Below are 24,649 nucleotides of genomic sequence, written 5' to 3'. Positions count from 1 at the left end.
CTGTTTAATGAGGCAGATCCCAATTTTCAGTAGATCATGACCCTTCATACATTAAAGGAGAGAGATAGTTCACATTTTTATTCAACTGACATTTGGTTAATATACTTCAAACAAGTTTTGGATATACCAAGCTGATTATGAAATGGACTTTGTCCTGTTCATAAAATGCTGTTAGTAAATAAAAAAATACTCATGTTGTTCTTGTCATTTACCAGCTCCCTGATGGCAGTTTGTTTATCAAGAGAATCCTCCATAAGAAATATCCTTGTATTTCTGTAAAGGTCACTAAGTTAGCAAAAAAGGACTGGCCTTTATCATCAGTCACATTCAGATTAAAATCCCTTCTTGGCTACCTGCTATCGTTCTGGAACAATAACAATACTACCCTTTGCTGAGCCATCATCAGTTTGAGCCATATGAAATTATCACTTTCCTAGGCTAAGACAGTGGTTAAATAGAGGCCTTTTCTTCTGGTTCAGACTAATGCACGTGCTAAGGCATCCATCCATCTAGGAGCTTATAGATATCATCTCATCTGGTTCTTTCAACACAGTCTTAAGGAAGATGTAATTATCACCGTTTATAAATGAGAACACCTAGCCTTGCCCAAGGTTAAGAAAGTTGCTCAACGTCACACATCAGTAAGGTGGAGATTTAAACTCTGAGCAATCTTTTGACCTCAGTGTTTCATAGCCTCCCTGTAGAATAGACATTATATAAGTCCCCTAAACCTCGATTTCCTCTTCTGTAAACAGGGAGAGCAGAGCTGTCATGAGGATTGGAGATGACACGTGGGAAGTGGTTCCCACGGTGTCCATTATGTAGTGATGCTTAAAAAAGTGCAGCTGTCATCACCGTCAGCACCATCAGGGTCTAACATGCCACTCACTCAAGGGTGTGTACAGAACACACACAATGAGACAGTAAAGGAAGGCAACAGTGTGTGTGTGTGTGTGTGTGTGTGTGTGTGAGAGAGAGAGAGAGAGAGAGAGAGATTACTGAGGTCTCTTCTCTATTTTCAGTAACTCCTTGCACACATTGTAGTGGTTTGAGCCTAACACTGGCACATGCATTTCGCCCACTTTGCTATTTTCAAAACAAAAGAGAAATTTGGGTTGAAAATGCCCTATCGAGAACAGAGGTGTCTGTGACAAATTGGCTTAATTGAAAACAACTAAAAAAAAAAATCTCCTGGTTTAGGGCGGGTGGAGGGGGATCAAATTAGCCATGGAGAATCTAAGTGGAGGGTTTTATTGATTGCCGTAGGCATGACCTAAATTGCAGAGCGTGAGTCATAATGAAAGTACTACTATTTCTGCGCTACTAATTGAGAGGCAGCATTTTTCATATGGTGAAGTTGGGTATGGTGAGTGTGGCCAGGAATCTTCTCCCAGCTGTGTCCCACTGGCACCGCACTGCTTCAGGACCATTTGCCTGCCCTGAGGCATTCGTTTCTCCAGTCACAAACACAGATGATAATTTTATGAAACGAGATTTTGAATTTTTCCAGAAGACACTTGGGGTACAGCGTATAGGTAAGCTTATATTACACAGGTTGAGATATTTTAACATGAAAGAATTTCCATGCTCTTCTATTTCAGACGGAGGGAGGACAGCTAACCCTCCTACTGTGTGGATTACAGAAACGACTACAGAACACTTGTGGGGCATATCTGTTTCTGTGAATAAAGTTTTACTGGAGTATGGCCACGTCCGTGTGTCATTGTCAATGGCTACTTTTGCACTAAAACAGCAGAGTGGAGTGGTTGCCTCAGAGGGAGACCATGTAGACAGTGCAGCTGGGAATCTTTGCTACCTGGCCCTTTTCAGAAAATCCATGCCAGTCCCTGATGTGGAACACAGAGGGGATGGTTTCAGGTAACCTGTTCGACTCCACACAAGCTCAAGCTGCCTTCTTTTCATGTCCAGAGATGCAAGTTTGGCAAGGAGGGAGGCTTGGTGGTCTCAGGTGTTGATGTTTGCATCTGTCTGGGGCTACATCCAGGAATATTTTAACCCTCACCTTCAGCATTTGACAGTATTATCAGGGGACATTGTATCTATGGAAACACCCAACTACAAGGAAGAAGATTTGGGAGAAATTGACTAGTAATGAGAATGAGGCATCACCTCAAAATGGGGGCTTCCATGTCCATTGCCATTGGTACATTTATTTATGGGACAAGGGCAAAGGCTCTTGAGGACTCTTTACTTTCCTGTTTGGGAGAGAGAGTTAACAGGTTAAAAAGGCAATTCAGATGGGCTAACAAAACGGTACAGTGAAAACGAAAACCAGACTGAAACAGTACAATGCAGTATGCTTTGAGGTTGGATATAGCTGTGTTTTATTGTTTGTTGGAGATTGGGCAAATTACTTATCTTCTGTTTTCTCATCTCTGATTTGAGGATAAAGCACACCTTAAATGAGTGAAAGTATGCAAAGTGCCTCACACAATCAGGCATGTGAGAAAATGGTCATTGCTCTCCCCCTTTTCTCTGTCTGCCCTCTTTCACACATTTGTAATTATGGTAGATGTGAGTATCATCCAAGGAGGGAAATTCTTGGTTGTAGAGGGACTTGGTAGGTCTGGGACAAAGGTTGAATCTAACGTTAAGTAGGCAGGATTCCTTTTCTTCATGTCTTGATCTGAAACACAAGCATCTCACCCTCATGGACGTGCATCCATCTTGCTGTGTTTGGTGAGAAGACAAAATCTCAGTGAGATAACAAGGGGAGACAAAAGCACAATCTCGTGAAATCTGTATTTGGGGAGAATATGAAAACTCCTCCCTAGTCGAGGACTTGAAAACATCTGTGGTCTTTATTTTCCTCTTAATGTTGTCATTTCGGGTAAACTCCGAAAGTTCAGGTATCTGAAGGACGGGGTGGGGAGGACTTCCTCTGGAATCTGCCTGGTCTTTGGTCCTTGGTGTTGGCCTCCACCCTGGGCTTCTCTATGGCCGATGTACTCAGGCTTGCCATGGCCTCCAGCATCAGGCCCACCCAGGTCCTTCTGCGGCTCCCTTGCCTGGCTTCATGCCCACTGACAGTCTTGCCCCTTCTCTGCCCCTCTTGGGCAACAGGCACCTATCAGTGTTCTCCCTCAGAGCTCTGGGCTCTAGGGAAAACTGGAAGGCCCACGGCCATCATACGTGTGGGCGCAGGTCAAGCACGGCACCATCGTACAGCTCTCAGGGGCCCCGGGAGGAGGGGATACATGTGAGGCAGCTGCTTCCTTGAGCAACCACAGGCAGAAGCAACCCCAGGCTCCTCAGCTTCCACATCCTCAGACGCCAAGGGGATCTGGTAGTTCTCCCTAACCCCAGGACTTGGCTGAAGGCTGGCTGGTCCCCATGCCTCCTCCACGGTGCCTGGCTCACTGAGTTATACACTCACACTGCATCTTTTCTCTGCTCAGTTCTCCTCTCCTGGACCCCCCTCCCCTGCCCCAAATTTCTTTGTCTCCTTGATCATGTAACTGAGGGCAGCTTTCTTCTCTCGGGGTCTCTTCTGTGACCCTTTCAGAGGCATGGGGGAGGTTTCACTCCCCCACTCCCTAGCTCTCTGGGGTCCCCGGGTGGCTGTCCCTAGGGCATTTCTGTCCTGGCTCCCCACTCAGCCCCGCATTATTGTAACATGAGTCATTGAGGAGAGTTCCAGGTGTCACACAGATGCCACAGTGTCACTTGAAAGCTGATTACTTCTCTCTGGTTGTAGGTAGGGCTCTTTAGTTTAGAGTCATTCTTTCCCTCCACCTTTCCCCCTTTCCCTCTCCCTACCCCTGAGAATAACGAAAAAAGCCCAAAGCTTCCTTGAATTATGTCATTTAGAATTGCAAGCAAAAGCAAGCAACCGCTTAGACAGAAGTTTATTTGTTTCACACAGCCAGAATTCCTGGATCCAAAGCTTGTATGGTGGCTTAATGATGCCTTCAGGGACCCTGGCTCTTTCTGCCTTTCCCTTCTCCTATCCTTAGCAAGTAGACCTTTTCCTCGTGTTCATGACCTTGTGGTCTCAAGATGGCTGTGTTGCCTCCAGGTTTCAAATCTACAGCCCAAGTAGAAAGAAGGAACAAGGCAGTGAGATTTGACCTTTTAATTCTAGTAGAGAGGACCCCCACCCCTGGACTTCTAGCTGTACCTCGATGACCAGGATCGTGGCCCATGCCCACCCTTAGCTTCAAGGGAGACTGGGAAATCAATTATATTGGCTTTTCTCCCTCAAAAGGTAGAGGGAGACAAGGGAAAAGGGGTTTGTGGATGGATTTTGAATAGCCAACCCACGATATCTGCCAAAGGTCAGATAGAAGCACTCGGAGAAAGAGCATTAAAGCTGTTTCAAAAGACGGTATGAGTCTATGATGTTGTAGGATGACTATTTGTGTAGTTTTTCTGATAGTTCAAAAACTCTGGCTGACTCAGATCATGAATTTTGTGAGAAATTGGCTTGGTGGAGTATTTGGGCATCTTCTGTGAACAAAGGAATCACCAAATCAATTAATAGTTTAATAGTGGAAATAAGATGGGGTGGTAGGAATCAAATTCCACTGTCTTAGGGAACAAACCTTTAAAGCCCTTTAGAAGAAATCTCATGAAAACAGTCGATGAATTATGTAATTTCAAGTTCTTCGTTACTTTTGGGTAAGGCTGAATTACCCCCTACTTGCCAAAACATGCTGGAAATGCTTTATTGGCTTAATTTCGATTCCTATATGTATACGAAAGTAATAAAGCTGCATTTCTTTAAACATATTTCATAATTTAGGGCTTTCATAAATCATGCTGGCTTTTATTTCTTGTATGCCATAAATTAGATTCTACTGCATATCGATCATATCATGGTAAGAATATTGAAACAGTATGAACGTTCATTTAAGGAGGAAGCTTAAGGTAGCAAAAAGTAGAGGAAATAAGGTAAGAACACTATCAGGTGGTTGCATTAATCAAAGATCGGCAAACTATGGCCCATGGGCAAAATGCAACCTGCCGTCTGTTTTTATAAATAAAGTTTTATTGGAACCCAGCCAACTCATTCCCTCACATATTGTGTGGCTGCCTTTATGCTACAGTGGTAGAATGACACGCTAGCTGTGACAGAGACTATATGTCCCACAGAGTAGAAAATACTTACTATTTGGCTCTTCCCAGAAAACATTTGATAACCCCTGTATAACCAGTTATGGGTGATTCTGTGATAACTAAACACAGTGACTGGGTTCCACTTCCCCTCCACGTGGAAATCAATTTAATGTTTCAGTAAAAATAAAATAAACAGGTAATTTAGCAGAGATGCATTCAGAACTCCCACACCAGATCCACTGGGACATTTATTTTCAAATAAAAAACAACTGGTTCCATTTCTGTCTTTGGCTTCCACTAAAAGAGAGAGGCTCTCACCATGTTGACATTTTGTTCCAGCTCTGAGTCTGTAGCCAGCACCACAAGGGCCCTGAGTTTGCCCTTTGCCAGCTCTGTGTCCTTGAGATGAAAGGGGGAGACTGTCTGGGGTGCATGGGCTGCAGGGTCTCTGAGTTTCCTTTCTTCACTGAGTTCTCTGATTCTGTGACAGCATAGATCATTTCTTATCTAAAACACGAGGATTCTGTTATTCACAATATCAACCCTGAATTGTCTTCTCCGTTTGGTGCATGTATTGACCAGAATGTCCAACAAGTTAGATCTGTATTAGTAAACATTTGCAACTCTTTTGAACATGCAACATTAGCTGTTTCAAAGGGACAAAAGCTAAGAGCTACAGTGCAGAAATAGCTAATACTTATTGAACGTGTATTAGGTGCCAGACCCTGTTTTAAGCACTTGCTATGTATGTATTAGCTTATTTAATCTGCAGGAGGCCCAAATTAAATACTATCATTAGCTCCATTTCACAGATGAGAACACTGAGACAGCCTTCCCAAGGTCGCACCATCATTGTGTGTTCTAGCTTCAGACCCTTACTCTCAACCACTCTTTTTCCTACCTCCCCGTGGGTCAGATTTTCCATAGCAGCTATTCTCCATCTTCACTGCAATCAAGTGGGAAAACAAGTATGAGAGATGCAGGCTGGAGTTCCTAGAAATTATGGACACTTTTGAAAATTAGAACAAGACTTTTTTCACTTACCAGAAACTTACTCTGCACCATCAAGATCATCCTCAAGGGTCCTCTTCTCAGCCTCTTCCTCTCCTAAGTCAGATAAAAAAAAAAAATTAGGACAATAGTTCAGGCAATACAGGTTGGAAACTGGGTCATTTTTGTGAAATCATCTTTCTTTGCCAAAACGATTTTTGAATTCTTTCTCGGAATTAAAAAACAAACAGGCAAACAAACCATGTGGAACAATCTGTGGCAGATGGTTATTTTGGCTCTAGGTGAGTTTTTGTCATTATACTTTGGGACAGAGAACTCTTGCTTTGTATAATCATCTGTTATTTCAGCAAGCTGCCAGCTAGGAATTATTGGAGCTATGATGATTTAGGATGGGAATTTTTCTTTTTCCTAGAGATTAGCACAGAAACTCTCTCCATTTGAAATCTGTAGGATTTTAGATGCTGTGCTACTGAGTATAAACCAGAAATCTAAACAGTTCAGTTGGGGGTGGGAGAGGTGAGATGGAATTACTTAAAGCACAAGTTAGCCCTCTTCTCCAGGTTTAGCTTTCCTTGGAAAATACGGCAATAAGCAGCTAAACCTCAGTGCTTTGTGACCACCTAGAGGGGTGGGATAGGGAGGGTGGGAGGGAGATGCAAGAGGGAGGGGACATGGGAATATTTGTATTTGTATAGCTAATTCATTTTGTTATACAGCGGAAACTAACACAACATTGTAAAGCAATTATACTCCAATAAAGATGTTTAAAAAAAAGAAAAAACAAAACAAAAAAACAGCGAAACTGTGGTGTTCATTATGAGCACAAGTCCCTAATTAATTTATGTGATGTTAATTAAGTTTATAATTGTATAGTAAAACATTTACTTTCTCCCTCAAGAAATTGACTGAATCTTCTGAAGGGGCTTTGTGACTGTAATTTAGGTGCAATTAGCCAGTTACATTTAGTTAGGGTTTGGTTCATTTAGCTACTGCTGGAAGGTGTTAGATGGGAGGAAACGAGCAACGTCTCAGAGGCAACCCTGGATCTAGAGGATGTGTGTCTGGAGGCTCTCCCCTGGCCTTGGAGCGCTGGTGCAGGTGTCTAGGACAAGGGCAAGCTGAAAATCTATCAAGGTGAGGTTTCATATTTGTTATCTATGTGTATTCCTCAGTTGTGGAACTGTAGACTCCTAGAACTGTGGATGAAGGCAAAATCCTTTTGCAAATTTTTTTTGTGGTTCTGGAATGGAACTGAAGCCATGGAATCATTCTCAGATGTCTTCCACGATGGGTGTGAAATCCCTGAATCCCTGGCACTGGCCAGTCTTCAGACTCAGTGATATCACCAACCAGTGGCCACCATTTTGGCATCAAAAAGCATCTTACCTCCTGAGAGTGGTGGGAGAGGACCCTTGGCCAGCTCATTGGCTCTGGTAGCTATGGTTCAGCACAGCCCTCCTCCAGCAATCCCAGGGCTTCTAACTGAGAGGACCACACTTTTGCAGGAGTGTGAAGATGGAAGTTTTGGGCAAAGTTCCCTTCTGGGCGTTTTTACTTTATAGCTCATAACAAAGAATTTATTTGGACCTGTGATTGAAAATGCAGTTGAAAGCAGTCGTTTGCAGTGGCTGCTGAATTGACTGTATGCAGGGTTACAGTGTCCTGCTCATGACTATGACTGGAAATCTGGAAAGCACTGAGGCGTGATTATTCTAGTGAGTAGCACAAGAGCATCCCAGCAACACCCCAGTGGTGGGTGGAGCAAGGGTTCATCTACTTTAAGGTCCCCTTCGTTCTTGAGGCATTTATTTCTTGGTGGATGACAGAGGTCCTTACTTTGGAAAGGAAGCTGGAGAATTTTTTGTCCTAAAGGGCTAGGCTGAATTACACAAGATAATTTAAAAAGACATTTTGGTATCCTGTTATCACAATGGAAGGTGGCTTATTACTGTGTGACTAGTGAATGAAACATATACTTACAATAAGGATTTACTGTATAGCACAGGGAACCATATTTAATACCTTATAATAACCTATAATGGAAAAGAATTTAAAAAGAATATATATATGTATACACACATATGTATAACTGAATCACTTTGCTGTACACCTGAAACTAATACAATATTGTAAATCAACTGTAATTCATTAAAAATCATATACTTAAATCAAATGAAATATGATCACTTAGCCCCCTTCTGCCTTTATGTTTTCATCTGTAAAATGTAAATGCTAACCTTCCTTTTCATTTCACAATAAGCAAATGATAGCCCCCTTCCCAAAAGAAGTGTGTTAAATGTGACTCATATATACTTGAAAAGGTGTAGGGAAACCAGATTTTTATAAATTGCCATATTTATCTTGCTTACATTATTTAGTAATATTTTCAGAAATGGTGTATCTTCATTTCTGATTGGTACTTAGCTTTAATGTTCTTTGCCCCTAGTGTTTTAGCGGAGTAAAACAGAACAAAACAAAACAACCACAGCAGCACAATGGCAAGATAACTTCCAATAAAGTAGAATCTATATTAGATTTTTAAAGAGGAAACCATATCATATTGAAATTTAGAACATAAGTTCCACTCGAGAAACAAATATAGTGATGTCAGCATATGCAGCATTTCTTCCCAGTCCACAGGAGAAAATGAGAGAAGGACCCAGAGATGCAGAGACAGTAAGACATGAGAGGAGGAGAGAGAAAAAGAGAGAGAGAATATATATCCCCAAAAAGTCATTTTGACAGCCCAGAAAAACAAATCAGGAAGATGGAAAATTGGGAGATGAAAGTGAAAGACACTTGGTTACACAGCCTGGAACCAGGCAAGCATTTGTGAAGGTATCTTCCAATCTTGAGAGCTTTAAGGATATAGTCATTAATTGGTTCAAAGTCATAGTGAGCATTTACTACAAAGTCCTAAATGGGCTCAATGAAGGTGAAAGGTCAGGAGAGAGATTATTCCAACTGTGTTTTGTTAATCAGTGGGATAGTTTGGAATTTCTAAGGCTTGGCACTTTGTCTAAATGTCATAATTCTAGCAACTGTCTTGAGCTGAGGAAACTGTAAATGGCATGGAGAGTATTAGGTACTCATATCAACTCTAGTCATCACAATATATTAGATTTATTTCATCTCTGTTCTAGAATGGGCAATCGTGGCTCAGAGAAACCCCTCAACTTGGCCAGGGTTATACAGCTCAGGCGGGACAGGGGCAGGATCCAAACGCAGTTCTGCTGGCTTCAGGCTGCTTCTTACCATCTAAGCAGCCATCCAGGTGGTTTTCTTTCAGCCCTCATGCAATAAACAGAGAAGATAGACATGGAGGGCCACTGTACTTATTAAAATTCTAATCCCAGTGGTAGCTGTGAGTAAAGTTCTAGGGTCTTGAATAGTTAAACGATGGATGGTAAATGGCCATAATTATGAAGAATGAAAGAAAAAACTTATACTCCAATCATTCCTGCTATGCCCGTGTAATTATACTCTGTCCTTTCGTCTGACATTTTAAAATTGTTACAGCTTTCACATAAGGCAATGCATTTGTCCCTCACATGTCCTTCTTTGAATGCCTCCTGTGCTTACGTAGATGGTGATTTCTGTTTTGAACTAAGAATGTGTGTAGAGTTACAAGGTAAATAGCCTTTCCCTTTTAATCACTTTGACTCAGCAAAGAACTTCCTGTAAGGTACGGAAAACATTCCTTAAAATAATGTCAGATGTTTGGCTATACTAAATTTTCATTAAAAGAAAAAAAACTAGAATACATTGTTTTTCCAGTGTCTTGGTTCTAGTTGCTTCTTGGCATGGTTGCTATAATTCTTAACCAAGCTATTATATTTGGTATACCATGTATGCCATGCATACTTTATTTAAAAAGGAAAATAGGGCTTCCCTGGTGGCACAGTGGTTGAGAGTCCACCTGCCGATGCAAGGGACAAGGGTTCGTGCCCCGGTCCGGGAAGACCCCACATGCCATGGAGCGGCTGGGCCCATGAGCCATGGCCGCTGGGCCTGTGCGTCTGGAGCCTGTGCTCCGCAATGGGAGAGGCCACGACAGTGAGAGGCCCATGTACAGCAAAAAAAAAAAAAAAAAAAAAAAAAAGGAAAATAAACTGTGAAATCTGGTGTGTGTAAAAATGCACTCTCTTGAAAATTCAGAGTTTTCTCCATGTATGAGTTGTACCTGAACCAAAGAAATATGAAGGGACTTTCTGTGTTACCACATGAAAGAATCAAGGCATCGAGAGGATCTTTCCATCTCTCAGATAGGGGTGTTGCCATGCCAACTCTGAGGTTGGCATATGTCCAGCTGCCGTAAGGCATTGCTGCAGGGTTAGTCAGGGTAGTGAGGTGGGATGGACTTTTTCCAAAATAAACTCTTTGAGCAAATAAAAATGTCACAACAGTGGAGACTTCCAGAACTTTGGGGTTAATTTCAGTCATGTCCGAGGTTCTGCTGGCTACCTAAGTCTGAATGCATATAAGGCTGTGACTCTGGGATTGACTTTGCACTTTTCAAGTTTCCTATCGAGAATAGAGTGTGACCTTCATTTTATTGAGGCTTTTTGAAATGGGTCACCTACTCCTCATAAGGAGCGTGCAGACCGTTGGCTGTGGCACCAGAATCCTGTGGGCTCTACCTGATGGAGAAACACTTTTGGAGCATAGATCCTGTTCTTGGTGGCGGGAATGGGCTGGTACTCTTTTAGACTGATGAGCAGTTCTGGGATATTACCTTATAAACCTTGCTAGGGTAAGAGATGACCACTGGAATTTGAGTTGGATTCACTTCTGAAGGGTCTGATCTGGGACTTTTAACTTTTACCTACAAGAGAAGCGTCAGGTAATGTCCCACATAGGCTCACCAAGGGCAGGTGAACCACCTTCCAGACCACAAATTCCCCATCACATCTCAGATGTTGTGGAGCAGAGGCACATTTTATTTCTCATTCTAGTGAGATAACATCTGAGATGATGGAAGTCCTTCTGCTAATGGTGTCCTGGAGAAAAGGTACCGGAGAAAAAGGGCACGTTTGGGTGGAGGACCTCATTCCCGCCCCGTGATCATCTCCTGTTTCTGAATTTGGGCACATCCACTTCTCTGGATAAAAGGCGGGGGCCAGAGAAGAATCTTTGAAGCCAGGCAGCTTGCTGCGTGTACCTGCAGCAGCCATGGAGGCAGAGCTGTGGTCTGGGGGCAGGAACCAGGGCAGCTGGCAGTAATGTCATTGCCTGTGGGGCTGGGCAGTGAGGAGGGAGTGATGCAGCAGCAACACATGAGAGAGGGAACCGTTGCAGCGTGGGGGAGCGGCCGCACAAACTAGACTCCTTGAAGAGCCACAGGTAAGTCCTCAGGACGCGGCCTCTGGCAGTTTCACCTCGTCTGCACCAGATCATCGGATGGCAGCCCACCTCCCAAGATGTCCATAGCCAGACAGCACACAGGCCTTTGTTTCTGAGCCCGTTCTCAGGCAAATTTGGATAATTCATGTTTATTGTTGTCAGTTTATGGGGATTATCAACTCCACTTCTCTTTGTTTTGCCTTCTGGAATACTTGGTGCTTAGCTGAGGTTTCATTATCTTGTGCCCTTTGCTAATTTAAATGGAGATGAGATTTAGGAGGTACCTCTATTCACCTCACCCTCACCCACAACTGAGCAGAGCCGAGCAACTTTGTGTGTGTTTGAGGTTCTTGCTGGTTTCTGTAGTTCTAGGTTAATTGAGCAATAGGTTTTATGTCATTTGTTTCCTAGTTGGACACTAGATTGTAGTACTCTGGCTTCAGGTACTAAGAAGAATCACTGTCTGGAGTATTTTGGCAAAAACAAATCTAGACACAAATTTATATTTGTGACAGCAGCAAGTACATGGTCTTCTATAATGAAATTGATGATGCCGTGCTTATGCACTGAATGTTTGAGTCATTGGTGAGTGTCTGGTCTGAGAATCATGAAGCAGTGTCTTTAAGAAGACATCATTTTACCTTACAAAGAGCTACCCTATAGATTTTGCAATATATGTTTATTGTCATAAGCCAGAAAGCAAGACACACCCCACAGGAGAACCACAGATTGATTTGGGTTTCTCACTGGGGTTGTAGTGAAAGCCTTCTGAGTATTTTAATGCCCTTGACACCACAAGCTCTATCATTTTTTTTCCTACTCCACCTACAGCACTTTTAGGTGATTCCCCAGATAACAACAATGGCCTGGGTCTTTGGATAAACTCCACATCCTATGTGAAATCCCTGACATGGTAGTGCTTGTGGCCTTGGACACTTTTCATCAGGACACTTTTCATAAGGCCCTGCTGATCAGATCACATCCTCCTTAGAATCATTGAACTTTAATTGTGCAGTGGCTTTTGCTTTCCTTACATATTCGAGCTTTGCCAAGAACTTTGTGTTTCCTGCTTTAATTTTCAGCTCATAACTAAACTTCATTTTGCAAAGTCAAACCAGAGCTTTAAAAGCTATGCTGACCATCCTCAGCCATTTACTTTAGTTTTTTGTGTCCAGCTAACAAATGGACAACAGCTTCCTTTTTCCCATTCCCACACCCCATAATTTTGATCATCATGAGAATTAGAATGAACTAAGTCTAGCCCTTTTTTCCCCAGGAGCTTAAAATGCTTCAGGAGGCACTCACTGGGTGTTCTTGTGTCTAACTCTGCAAGCTTCAGTACACTTCTGACCAAATGTGTGATTTTGTACAGGAAGCTTTGAAGTGATTTGATTAACCCAGTTGCCAATGAGAAGCAGTGGACCCTACATTGTATTGTCTCCTCTCCTCTCTTCCATTTTGGTTCCGTTATCAAGTCCATCAAAGTTCTCCAATAAAACTCAGAGTTTAGATATTACTATGCTAAAACTTAAAATGCATTCTGTCCTTAGTAGCATGCGAGGCAGCGTAGGGCATAGAAGATGTGGAGATGTGCTCTCTCTGCCCTCCTGTGCTTAAAATCTGAGATGCAGGAAAGTAAACAGAAAAGAAATACGAGTTTAGCAAAAGTACAGAAAAAGAACATGTGAATGAATGGAAGAGAATGCCAGAGAAGTTAAGAGGGGGTGAACTAAATTCTCGTAGGAGATGGCTTTTACACTGGATCCTCAAGAATGGTGAAGGCTTGCTTGGTGGAAGGAGATCTTAGGAGACGTGATGGTGGGTAGACAAAAGGAACATCCTTAGGAAGCAGAAGGGGTGTTTGAAGAATGGTCAAGCAACTTTTGGAATGAGTGCAGAGAAGAAAGTACTAGGACCTAAACTTACCTATTGGGAAATTTCTGCTACAGGTGCAGGTGATACCATTTTAAAAGATGGACTGACCATCCAGAGGTTTAGAGTTCAGCTCTCACTCTGTTCCTGGGTGATCTTGGACATATCACAACAGCCATTCGGGCTGAGTCACCTCTAAAATAAAATTGAAAAAGCATGACAGCAAGGGCTAGTTGATGCAACAACCAACAGATATTAAATGTTCCACAGATGTCAAGTTAGGACAATCGGGATTTAAACCCAGGTGCTGAAATAAAATGGAATTGCACCTGGCTCAAGCCTAACATTGTGAAGGAAACCTTTTGCCCCCACCATTTCCTAGGTACCTAATACTATGAGAACACAGGAGTATATTCTCTGATTTTTACCTGGTAAACATTTCCCAGAAGGCTCTGGGGACATTTGCTTTGCTTTGCTTTCCAATGAAGGTGAGCTGCTATCCTGGCACCCTAGCCACCATCCTGTCTCCACAGTGGCACCATGCCCTGCAGACACCAAGCTGGCCATTTTCTACTTCTCCAAAGACAAATGTGATAAGATTTGCTTTTTTAGATTGCAGCTGCATCTTTCTTCCGCTCCCTTCGCATCCTTTCGATTCAGCAGTTTTCCTTTTTGCTCCAGATAAATTGCTGTTAATTTAAATGTACTGCAGATCCTTGCCATTTTATGGCTGATTGCTTCTGAGTAATAGGAGGAAAATGTGTGCACGTTGAATGTAAAGAAATCTAAATGAGTCGGAAGCCAATGGCAAAGAAAGCACAGTGCTTCACTGACCTTCAGCCCCCCAGTCCTTCCCTTTGGAGAGGTCAGTGAGCAGATCCGGAATCAGCAAATAGCAGAGACACATCCGGGTTTTTCTTCTCTGCTTTCAACTTTACATCACATTTCTCATTCAGCACCTGCTTTATCCTTGTTCTTATTTAGCTCAACTAAGTGTAAGCAGTGGTGGCAGAGTTTCTCTAGAGTTGTTTTTGATAAAGGAGCTGTTGTCACGATAACTACCGTACACCATCGGAATTCTGCAAACGCTTCATAATGTCACATTGTCAAAATATCTATATTTCAGGCTCAGAAGCTAGACAGCTCATTTGGCTGCTAAACCCACAAGATGTTCAGCCATTTGCTGTGGTCTAAAAACTTTCCCCCTCACTAGGAGAAAATAATTATCTATTGTTTTATATCATTTTGTGGCCCCTTTTGTGAGTTTCTTATATCATGAGAGGGCATAAGTCATAAGATCCCGGTAGGTAGATTGGGGCCCTAATTGAATTTTACCCTTGGAAACATGAAGCATTGGATGCATTTCCTTATAAATAGTCAAGTCTTTAAATCCAACTAATTTTTCATGAGATGGTGGCGTCTCTTAAGTGTATCAACAGTATGTGAAAATCAAGGGTATGGAGAGGAGGCTGACGTGCCTTCCTTGAGGTGAGGGGTGGTATAAGTGATGCTTTGAACACAGACACTGCATATTGCTTATCATTATAACAAGTTGGCTTTTCCTCAAGAAAGTCATCGAGTGTGTTTTTTAGGGTGGCTTCACTTGCTTTTCTTGCATGGGTGTGTGGAGCTGAGATGTGTGTCTCTGAGAAGAGTGCAAAGGCAAAGCAGAAGAAGGTTAGAGAGGGACACGACATCAACTTAGATGGAGAAAATGCTGTTGCAGCCTGAGTGAATGGCAGTCTGAGAGAGCTTGCATCTAGCCAAGCAAATTGTGTCTCCCAATTGGAATAATTAAAGAGCCTGTAGTGGAGGTTGGGGAAGTTCATGGCAGAAGAAAGTGGCAAATAGAAGCAAAGGAAGAGCTGCCTGGCTCCGATTAAACACTCTGACATCGGTACACTTTTCAAGTTCTTGTACCATAATAACCCAGTGGAAAGAAGATTTGCATTAGCAGTTTAATCTGTTCTATTATTTTCATCAAATAAACCCTTCAAAATTGCATGTGCAGAGAAACTGGTATATTGAATCAACAAATCATTTCGTTTGGGGGTGATGTCTTCTATTTGTATCACCAAGTGTTTCCTGTTTTTATTGGCGAACTTGGCATCCTCATATCAATCCACTTGTTTCAGTGGGAAGGAATTTGAGGTCCACTCTCTTAAAACCTGAAAGGGTAGCTACGGTGTTTGGTTAGTGCATTTGGTGCGCTCAAGCTACGTGCCATAAAGCACTCTTAAACTAGTGCTGCTTGTGTTTGCCTGGAGGCTGAACTTTTAGAAAGAGACTGGAGACAGATATGAAGGAGACTTAATCAGTGCCACTGTGTACTTCCTAAATTCTCAGTGCTTTGTGTGAGATTAAATCCATAAACGATGTTTGGCCTCTGTCCCCAGTTATTTTCCTGAGACTTGGAGGGGCGGGAGAGAGAAATGCCATGGAAATTAAGCTACGTGGACTCATTTAGTGTTGTACTAAATGATGATACAGATTAATGATGGTAATGACAGCTCTGGAGGCAGATGACACCAGCAGTTGGCAGACCAGACACCAGGTTGAGGAAGATCGAGAGTCTGGAGGGTAGGGTTTAGAAGCATCTTCCAAAACTGAACTTTAAAACGTCTTGGAAACGTCTTGGGGGTTTCTACTATGATGTCATCTATTTTGTCACTTAGGAATCTGATGAAGATTCATACACATTACCCACAGAATTCTATGTGATAGACCCTTCCCTGTTCCTGCTGGGTTTTCATAGGCAAGCTCACAGAGAGTTTGCCCCTCCACATAAGGTCATGGCAGGGTCATCAGAGCTCCTGGGTCAGAACCTGAGCTCCATCACACACTAGCTATCTAACCTTGAGCAAGCTGCTTCACTCTCTGGGCCTCAGTTTTCTCACCAGTAAAGAGAGTGCAATAATAGAACCTATCTCCTAGGGTTACAGTGACATTAAAAGGGCTGATTTGGCAAAGAGCTTAGAAGACAGCCCCACAGAAAGTAGATTAGCTGTTATCTATTGTGTAAGTTATTCCCTCATCTTTCTCCATCTGTGGCCAATGAAGTATTTGAAGTCAAGGAATCCATTTTCTTTATTTTTGCATCATGCATTACAGTGTCTACTGTTTGATCAGTTCTCAGTAAATGTTTGTAGAATTAATTGATGTTAAGTATTATATATGTTTTATATATTATATGTACTAGACACTATATGTCTTATATTGTGTAAGTAATGTATATACATACAATATACTTCATGTTGTATACCATATGCTATGTAATAGATTATATATATATGTGCCATAGGTATGGTACGGTACTTAAATATAGGCGGTTAATTATTTAATAGTAGGATTTCTGAAAAAGAATCTAAATCTTCGTGTGGGCTCAATATTGTACTGGTTAAAGCCAGCCAGTTCTCTGATATGGCTGAGTAATTAATCAGTTATTTTAGGAATAACTTGGTTTTATAGGCGGGAAAAGAAAATGAGAATTTGGGTAGATATTAGTTGTTGAATTTTATTTTTTTCCCTATATATAAAAATTACTCAGGAGTCATCTTATGTTGTGCACAGATTTCTCCTCCTTAAATTAAGATGTTAACATCTGATACAGTTGTGGGTGGAACCGTGTGCAGAAATCCTTTGCACTTCTTTCCTGTGTTTCATGTGCCATGTAAAATCGGTTTGTTTTAAGTTTAAAACTAAGTTACTCGGTAATGAGACTCCCATTTTCTCCTGATTTCTGTTTTGTAATTATATTGTATTTACGTTTTCAAGCATATTCCATGTTGTGTCTTAATTTTGATTTTTATTTATTATGTTCTTTTAATAGTGACTGTACTTGCATGTTAATTTCCATTGATTTTTCTTTTGAGCATGACTTATGTTTTATTTTGTGTTTCTTTTAGGTTTTGTTTTGTTTCATAAGATCCCACTGGATGGGTAGCTGAAATAAAGGAAAAGACAGAGAAGGGGGCTGTGGTGCTTGTTGGTTGATGCTGCCTTGTAAGCTGGACTCTTGGGGCTGGCATTGGCTTCTCCCGGGAAGTGCCACTGATCTGGGGTTTTCTGGTAGATGTGGGTGGTGTTTGCAGGAGACACTGCACGAAGCCTGCAGGTGCTGTGAGCTGTGAATGGGGGACACCAATGCAGAGACAGCTCACAGGCAGCTAAGAAAGTCAAGATAACATCTTAAACTAATGCTTCTCTTTTGTTCTCACGATCGTTCAAATACAAAATGGAAATGAAATGCCATCGGATTGTGCTTCTCTTTGGAAAGGTGTGCTGTTTGACCATACTGGAAATGTATTGATTTTCAATGTTTCTGTTTATTAAAGGTGAACTGCAAAGTTTAAAAAAAATCTAAATTTAGGGACAGGTGTAAGTACACACTAAACCATCTAATCTCCATTTAACATGAATTTTAGCATTGTTTTCTGCTGTTGTTTAATCAGTACTGAATTCAAAAAGTTTCACTTTTCCACCTAGAATGCAGTGACTAAAGAGTTAAGGGCATATCCACCATCGCTGTGGGGACTGGGGGGGTATCCCTGAGAGGTTCTTTCCTTCACTGGTCATGAAGGTCCAGAGCCATGCAGTCAACAGTAACGATTTCCTTAAAGTTTATCACCAGGTAAAAAAAAAAAAAAAACAAAAAAGAAAAGAAAAAGATATTTGGTCAGGGGCTGTGGATTTCAGTTAGTCATAGTCAGTTCCAGAAAAAGAGTGAAATATATGCATATGGTGCATATGTCCTTTTATTTGACCTCTGTGATCCACCCGCTTTTTAGAAGTTTGGCGAGTAAGAAGGCCGCAGCATCTCATGCTGTTCCCATGACAGAAGTGCAGCTTTTCTACTCTGAAAAGGCCTGCGAGCAGAATGGCTGGCCTGCTGTGAGCAGGAGACTATATTCTAAGAAGCCTAGTCCCCCTGCAACGTACTACACTCTGCTGGGTTTTCCTGGGCTGGACGGTTCTTCCTGACCCCAGCAGCACAGAGGTGGCAGGTCGCTAATGAATATGTGCTTTATAATGTCCAGCTTCAATGCTGCAAGGGCAGCCTTAGAGCTACAGAATCCTGCATCTCTGACTTAGTCTTATGTGGACACCTGTCTCATGCACTTGGCCTTCACGGTGGCCTTTGTACGCTTTGCTTAGTGTGCAGCAGGCAGGATCCCTGTCCTGAAGTGAGGTTTGGCTGCCCCTGCCCCGCTTCACACCTTTCTAGTTAGGGGAACTTCAGAGCCAGGCCTGGAGCATTTTGTTTGAAAATACAATTGGCTCTGACTGTTAGCGTCTGCATATAGATGCCATGGCTGAACTGGAAACTTACTGATGTTTTTAAAAAGCCTGTTTTGGAGGGGAGATGGTTACTCAAGTTTTGCAGTTCAGCTTTAAGGTTTTATAGTTTTTTAACTAGTCCAACATGTTTGGAAACATTGTTTTGAATCCTGTGTAACCAAGGCATTAATCTCAATAAACCAGGATCCATTTAGGCACTGCTTGATATAAAAAGGTTATACGTGATGAATATTTTATACTGTATCTTTTACATTAGCCACTAAGTATGTTATTGCTTGATGCAGACATTTCACGGAGTCCTATGGATTACAGCATTTGACTTGGCTATTCTATACCCACTCCTGAAAGAAGGGCGGTTTCTCCAAAGCATAAACAGGCTGCTGTTCTCAGAAGTTGTCTTTCCAAAAAGATATTTGAGTGTGAGGGCAGCTGACCCTGCGTATGGGGAGGTCTGAATATTCTCTGAATTCCCATTTTCTTGCTCACTGTTGAATGACTGTTCCTGTCACTACTTAGATTTTGATCTTTCCCAAAAGTGTTGATTTACAAAAAGGCCAGCTAATTGTAGAAATCCTGCCCCCTGAAAGAAAAATGAAATTCAAACTGAGAGCCAAGCAGAGGCTGTCAGGACGGCACGGGTTCTTAAATATCGGCCATTTGGTACAATTTTTTTTAAAGCTTTTATGTTATTCCATGGAGCTATAAAAAGGCAATGAACTGTTTAAGGACTATTTTAGAAGTATCCCAGACCCTAAAAACAAAACAAAACAAAAAAAGAATATTTGCCCTCAGCAGCTAAAAGAATTGCAGGGTAGATTTTTGTTTTAAAATGGAGAAAAGTGCACAGATAAGGCAATTGAATCTATCAACAAGCTGTTGACATCTCCTAGGGAACGATGAAACCATCAGGCTATTAGAAAATAGTTTCGTATGGTCTTGTGTCCTTTTCATTTTTTTTTTAATCCCTGAAGACCTCAATCAGTAACCCAGCTTCTCATTTCTATACTCCAGACCACCTCTGTCATCCTTTGCTTTTGATGTCCCCTATAAGGAATCTTTTTCGAGCTTCCTAAAGGCACGTATTGTGCATTTTTTCATCATTAGAGAAGGAAAGGCGGCAGTTTTGCTGAAATCAAGTCTGTCACCCTCCAACAAGGCTGTGGCATTTCAGTTCGAGGCAGGTACCCTAAATGAACAACGTGGGCCAGATAAGTGAACACCCTCCGCTCCAGTGGGGCAGCTGTCAGCTAGACCCAGCCAACTCATGCCTCCCAGGGATAGGCCCAAATTTCCAAACCTTCTGATTCTTTAAGAGAAATTTGAAACCTGGACATTTTATCTGAAATGTCCCTATTTTTAAAAAGTTGGCTCAGTTATTTTTAAAACATTATGTAGGGCAACAAAACGTGTCTGTGGGCTGCCAGTTTGTTACTTTGGTCTTAAAGCAAGATCATTGTTCTCTTAACGTATCCCACTATCTTGCCTTTGCTAACACACTTCCTGGCACCGCCGTCGAGTGCTTTAGTACCCTTGAGTTTAGCAACCCAGGGAGCTGCAGCATGTCACTTAATTTGGGGCTGTCTTATAGCTTCGCTAGCTGGGACCTTGGCTCTCTCACCCTGCCTGGAACTCTCTTGTAGTAATGCTTTCCCCCAATCCCCCAGTGGGCCCCACTTCCACGCGGCCAGAGGCACCTAGTGAGTCCTACTTCCTGTTTTGTCTGACACAACTTTCTTTTCACCAGTGTTCATGTCGCTTGGTTCGCTTGGTCCTCTCAGGGGCAGCCAGGTTCAGATGGGAAAGCACGTGGCCTCATTTCATGGGTGTCCTTAACATACCGATAGGGCCATTGGTAAATGAAAAACAGGTGTGTCATCTTCAAGAGGCATGGTTCAGGTCCTGTATCTTGAATCGGGTCCCACTGAGACCCTCCGAGGCAGCTGAGAAAGATGAAGAAACTCCCACTGTCATCATGTGATACATCAGTCTGAGGCCAAAGGAGGTCCATCTCTCAACAGGCGAAGTGAATCCCCACACACTTTAGAGACAGTCGGATTCAAGGATTTTCCCTCCTGGTCTCCAGCAGGGACTGGTTTCATTTTGACCCACGGAGTCTTCTTTCCAAGAGCAGGGAGAAGAGATGAGACGTGAACAATCCCAGCTCCAAGCCCGCAATGCAGAACCCAGAGCTTTGCTTTTAGCTCCAAGTCCTTCAGGTAATCCTGAATCACACCCAGAGTGGTTGAAGCTTGCAGCTCCCCCTCAGACAGAGCACAGGCCATCAGGATTCAGCAGCTGTAGGAGTAAACAGCTCAAAGAGTACAGGCAGGAATTCAGGTCACTGCCAGGAGTGAGGGCCAGCATGATGGAGGCGCTCATGCTTTTCCTCTCCTCTTTTTTTTTTCTTGATTGTCTTAAAAACCTTGGCTCTTTTCTCTCTCTCTAACACTCTAAATTGACTCCATGACAAACTGAGAGTTTATCTTTATTTGCTTTATTGGTTGCTTTGCACACACCTTTTTTTTTTTTTTCCCATTGCAAAATGGAATCAAAGCAGTAACAGGGACTGATACTAACTCTTCTCTCCCTCCACCCGAGAGTGGATGATTTCCGCTTTCACCTGCTCTATTGTTTTCTGTTCTAGAACTCCTCCCTTTGTTTTCATCTAATTTCCTCCCACTACAATAGAAGCTCATTTCATCTTCTTTTGTCCAGACTCTAGGTAACAGACAGATTCCATAAAATGCAGGGTCTTCACAGGGTTGCTGCATGCAGCCACGTGTGCTGTGCCATTCCTGTGTGGTCAAGGTTGGCGGACCCCTTGGGGTTCTGCCACTCAGCAGACTGGACTCCCAGGAAACTAGGACAGAGGTAGCCATTCTATTAAGTGTGTTCTGTTGTGTTCACACACCTACAGCGCCTGCAAACCATGTCAGGTTTATTCAACCTTTAACCTGGGAAGGTTAAGGACCCTGCTGGACAGGGCAAGAATGTAATTTTCTGCAGGGTGCTGCCAGGCTGAATTAAGTTAACAGAGCTCTCAATCCAGAAAGGGACATGAAAACGGTTGTTACAGAAGGCAGTTTTCATCTCAAGTTAGCCCATTTCCTTGTTTTGGTCTTCAGGAACAAAGGGGCCTCCCAGCCATCTGATTTTGACAGAGAAATCACCCTGAGTTTAATTCAGGCTAATGTGGCTTGGAGCCTTGGGCTGGTCATTAGTGAGCACCCAAGATGGGTTGACATTGGCTATGTCAGGAGTCTTAGTTTTCACAGAAAAATAAGTGTGTGAAAGGCAAAGAAAAGAACAGAGATTTTCACCACCTTTATTTTAAGTCTATTTATGAATGGAGCTTCTATAAACAAATATAAAATAGCAAGAGATTCTATTCACAATGTATACATATGTCAAATCATCACACTGTACACTTTCAATATCTTACAATTTTCTTTGTTGATTATACCTCAATGAAGCTGAAAAGACAAAAAGGAAAAAAATAGCAAGGCTCCAGAGAAAGACAAATCCTCATTTCGTGTTCAGATCCATTTGCTGTAATCCATATAGGCAGCTTGTGAATCATTCTCATGCCCTGTTTTTTTCCCCATAATGTTCCAGGTCTTAAAGTCATTTTTTTTCATGTTTCCTGTAAATAATGGATAATCATTTTTATTTTATTTTTAAGTGCTTTTTAACAATGTGGATAGACCATAAATGTACTTGCTGAATTCATTCATTTTTTTTAACAAACCAATAAAATTTTATAATTTATCTCCACGTGTCTTGCATTCTCTGTAGGGACTTGTATGTTTCCCCCCTTCTTCAAATACATACCATCACCCCGTGTGTCGTTGGTGGTGTCCAAGACTAAAGGTGTTAGAAGAAAGTGTGAGAAATGTCACTGGGAGTTTGGGGGGAGTCCCAAACCCACTGTAGATTCTGGAATAAATCTCTTCTAAAAATACGACTTTAAAGATTTTCATCAATGTGAGTTATACATTTATGGTTTACTGATTCCTGCATCAGATCTATTTTCATTGGCTAAAAGGCAATCCTAAAAAACAACAGAAAAGTTTAAGGGAATTAAAAAAATAAAACTTATATCCAGGGAGAAATTCTTTGGTATTTTCAAAACGTGGAATGACTCGGGTTCCTGAAGGAGTATACTTGGTGTTCCGCCCCTCCATTCTAAGTAACTCTGTGGTCAAATGAACGTGATGACCTGTGCTTCATGGAAGGGGGAGAGAGAGGAAGACAAGTGGGCATGGAGATAAGGTACCATCTTGAACCTTGACTGTTAACCTGGTGCCCGTACTTCACACTCCTTTGGTCTCCATTTCCTGCCTGGCCACACCGCCTCTTCCTCATTTTCCCCTTTTCAGATAGGAGCTAAAAGCAAGGTTCCCAGCTCTGATTCATTTGAGACTGCTTTCACCTTCTTGTAACCTTGCAAAAATTTTTGCTCCAAATCAAAGACTTAGGGATTAGAAAAACGTGACCTGATGTTTTTCTGAGCCAAGTATGCTGACTCTCTTCAAAGAGCCTGGTTAGTGCTGGTGACTTGTGCTTTCTCTAAAGGCCCTTTTAAATTTGCTGAGCTGAGAACAGGTTTTTTTGGCCATTAGAAAGTTGTATGGTAATTTGAGGTGGTAGGCATTGGACACAGACTATGCAGGTTTGAATCCCAGCTTTGCTCACAAACTGAATGACCTTGGGAAAGCTATTTCATGACTCCATTCCTCAGATGATGATGAGAGTAGTAGTGCCTCCGCACTGGACTCCTATGAGAGTTGAATGAGATGGTGCACATTGGGGGGCACTTGGTAGCACTAATAAAAATACTTGGAAGGACGTGGGTTTGCACTGCACTTGGGTGTGCCTCCGTAGATGCCCTGGAATCACAGACTCATTTGCGTGTATTGGTCATACGGCGATTGCGTGGGTACAAATAACAGACTCTAAATGAAGGGGAACTTCCCTCCCTGGGCCATTCTGGATGTGATCCAAGCAGTGAAGACCACTTTGGAACTTTCTCAGGAGATCTCCTAATTCTGTTCCTAGATTCCCTCCAGGTGATTCTTGCACATTGATCATAATCAGATTTGGTTTTGATAAAATAAGAGGACATGGTCTGTTCGGGCCTATATTATGATTTTTCAATGAGTTCGAATGATACTCTGTAGTTTGAGGGTTCTAGAAGAAAAGCATTGAAGGTCATGTCCCAAATATGGTCTTCCTCTTTTGTTCTCACTTCATTAATTCAGAATTTTTAATCATTTGGGTGGGGGTCTCCATTAACTGACTTTTGAATTATCCATTTGAAAATCTTTTCCTAAGAATAAAAATAACAAACAAATTGGCTGAGAGATTGTTTGAAAGGAAAGACTTGCTTCAAGTTCCCTTAGAAACAAGTATTTACAGGCAGTGGGTTACAAATAACTTTTCTGCTTCCTGAGGTAGTTTTTCGTGATAGCTCTAGCAGGCAACACATGATTGGTCATGTTTGAAATAATAAAATTTCATTTATTTAGGAAATATTTGGTAATTTGGGCTTTTTTCTTGTTAAATCATTTTAAGTAAGTGGCATTGAAGTTTTTACCAGCACTTAATTTAAGGTACTTTTACTGTTGTTACCACCTTTTCTAACACATTTTAAAGCAATATTTACCATAGGATCTAAAAGGTAGCCATAGTTAATAGGCGTTGATTTCCAGCTGTGTGCCAAGCCCTGTTTTAAGTGCTTCACATTCTCCCAACAACCCTATGAGGCAGAAGCTAATATTGCTCCTATTTGAAAGGTTAGGAAACTGAGGAACAGAATGACTGAGGGGCTTGCCCCAGGTTACCTAGGTAACAAGTGGTAACACCAGGATTTGAATTCAGGTAGGCTGGCTCTGAGAGCCGGTGCTTGAAACAGCTAGCAGGCATGGGCTGGACCCTTGAGCAGGGCCAGGACTGGGGTGAGGCCAGCGAGGTGGCTACGGCACCCTCAGGACCATGCAAATGCCCAGTGGTCACTCCTACCAGCACTAACAGTTGAGCAGAGATT

The 24,649-nt window shown here is 42.1% G+C and overlaps 1 protein-coding gene across 4 annotated transcripts in view; it reads left to right on the top strand.

The window, feature by feature from the left end:
* Nucleotides 1–24,649, top strand: part of NTRK2 (neurotrophic receptor tyrosine kinase 2) — a gene marked incomplete at both ends in the record, with an annotated part of 387,120 nt that overhangs the window by 144,474 nt on the left and 217,997 nt on the right. The window contains one exon of one of the 4 annotated variants that reach the window (XM_081236433.1): nt 17,211–22,371. The exons of the other annotated variants lie outside the window; for them this stretch is intronic. Within the exon in view, the coding sequence (XP_081092559.1) occupies nt 17,211–17,248 (38 nt within the window). Of the gene's footprint in view, nt 1–17,210; nt 22,372–24,649 lie in introns of those variants that run through there. 4 annotated transcript variants of the gene reach the window in all.

This window comes from Mesoplodon bidens (assembly GCF_964165515.1).
Source record: "Mesoplodon bidens genome assembly, chromosome: 6".
Classification (NCBI taxonomy): domain Eukaryota; kingdom Metazoa; phylum Chordata; class Mammalia; order Artiodactyla; family Ziphiidae; genus Mesoplodon; species Mesoplodon bidens.
Note: the sequence above shows the minus strand (reverse complement) of the source record. Positions and strands in the feature narration are given on the sequence as shown.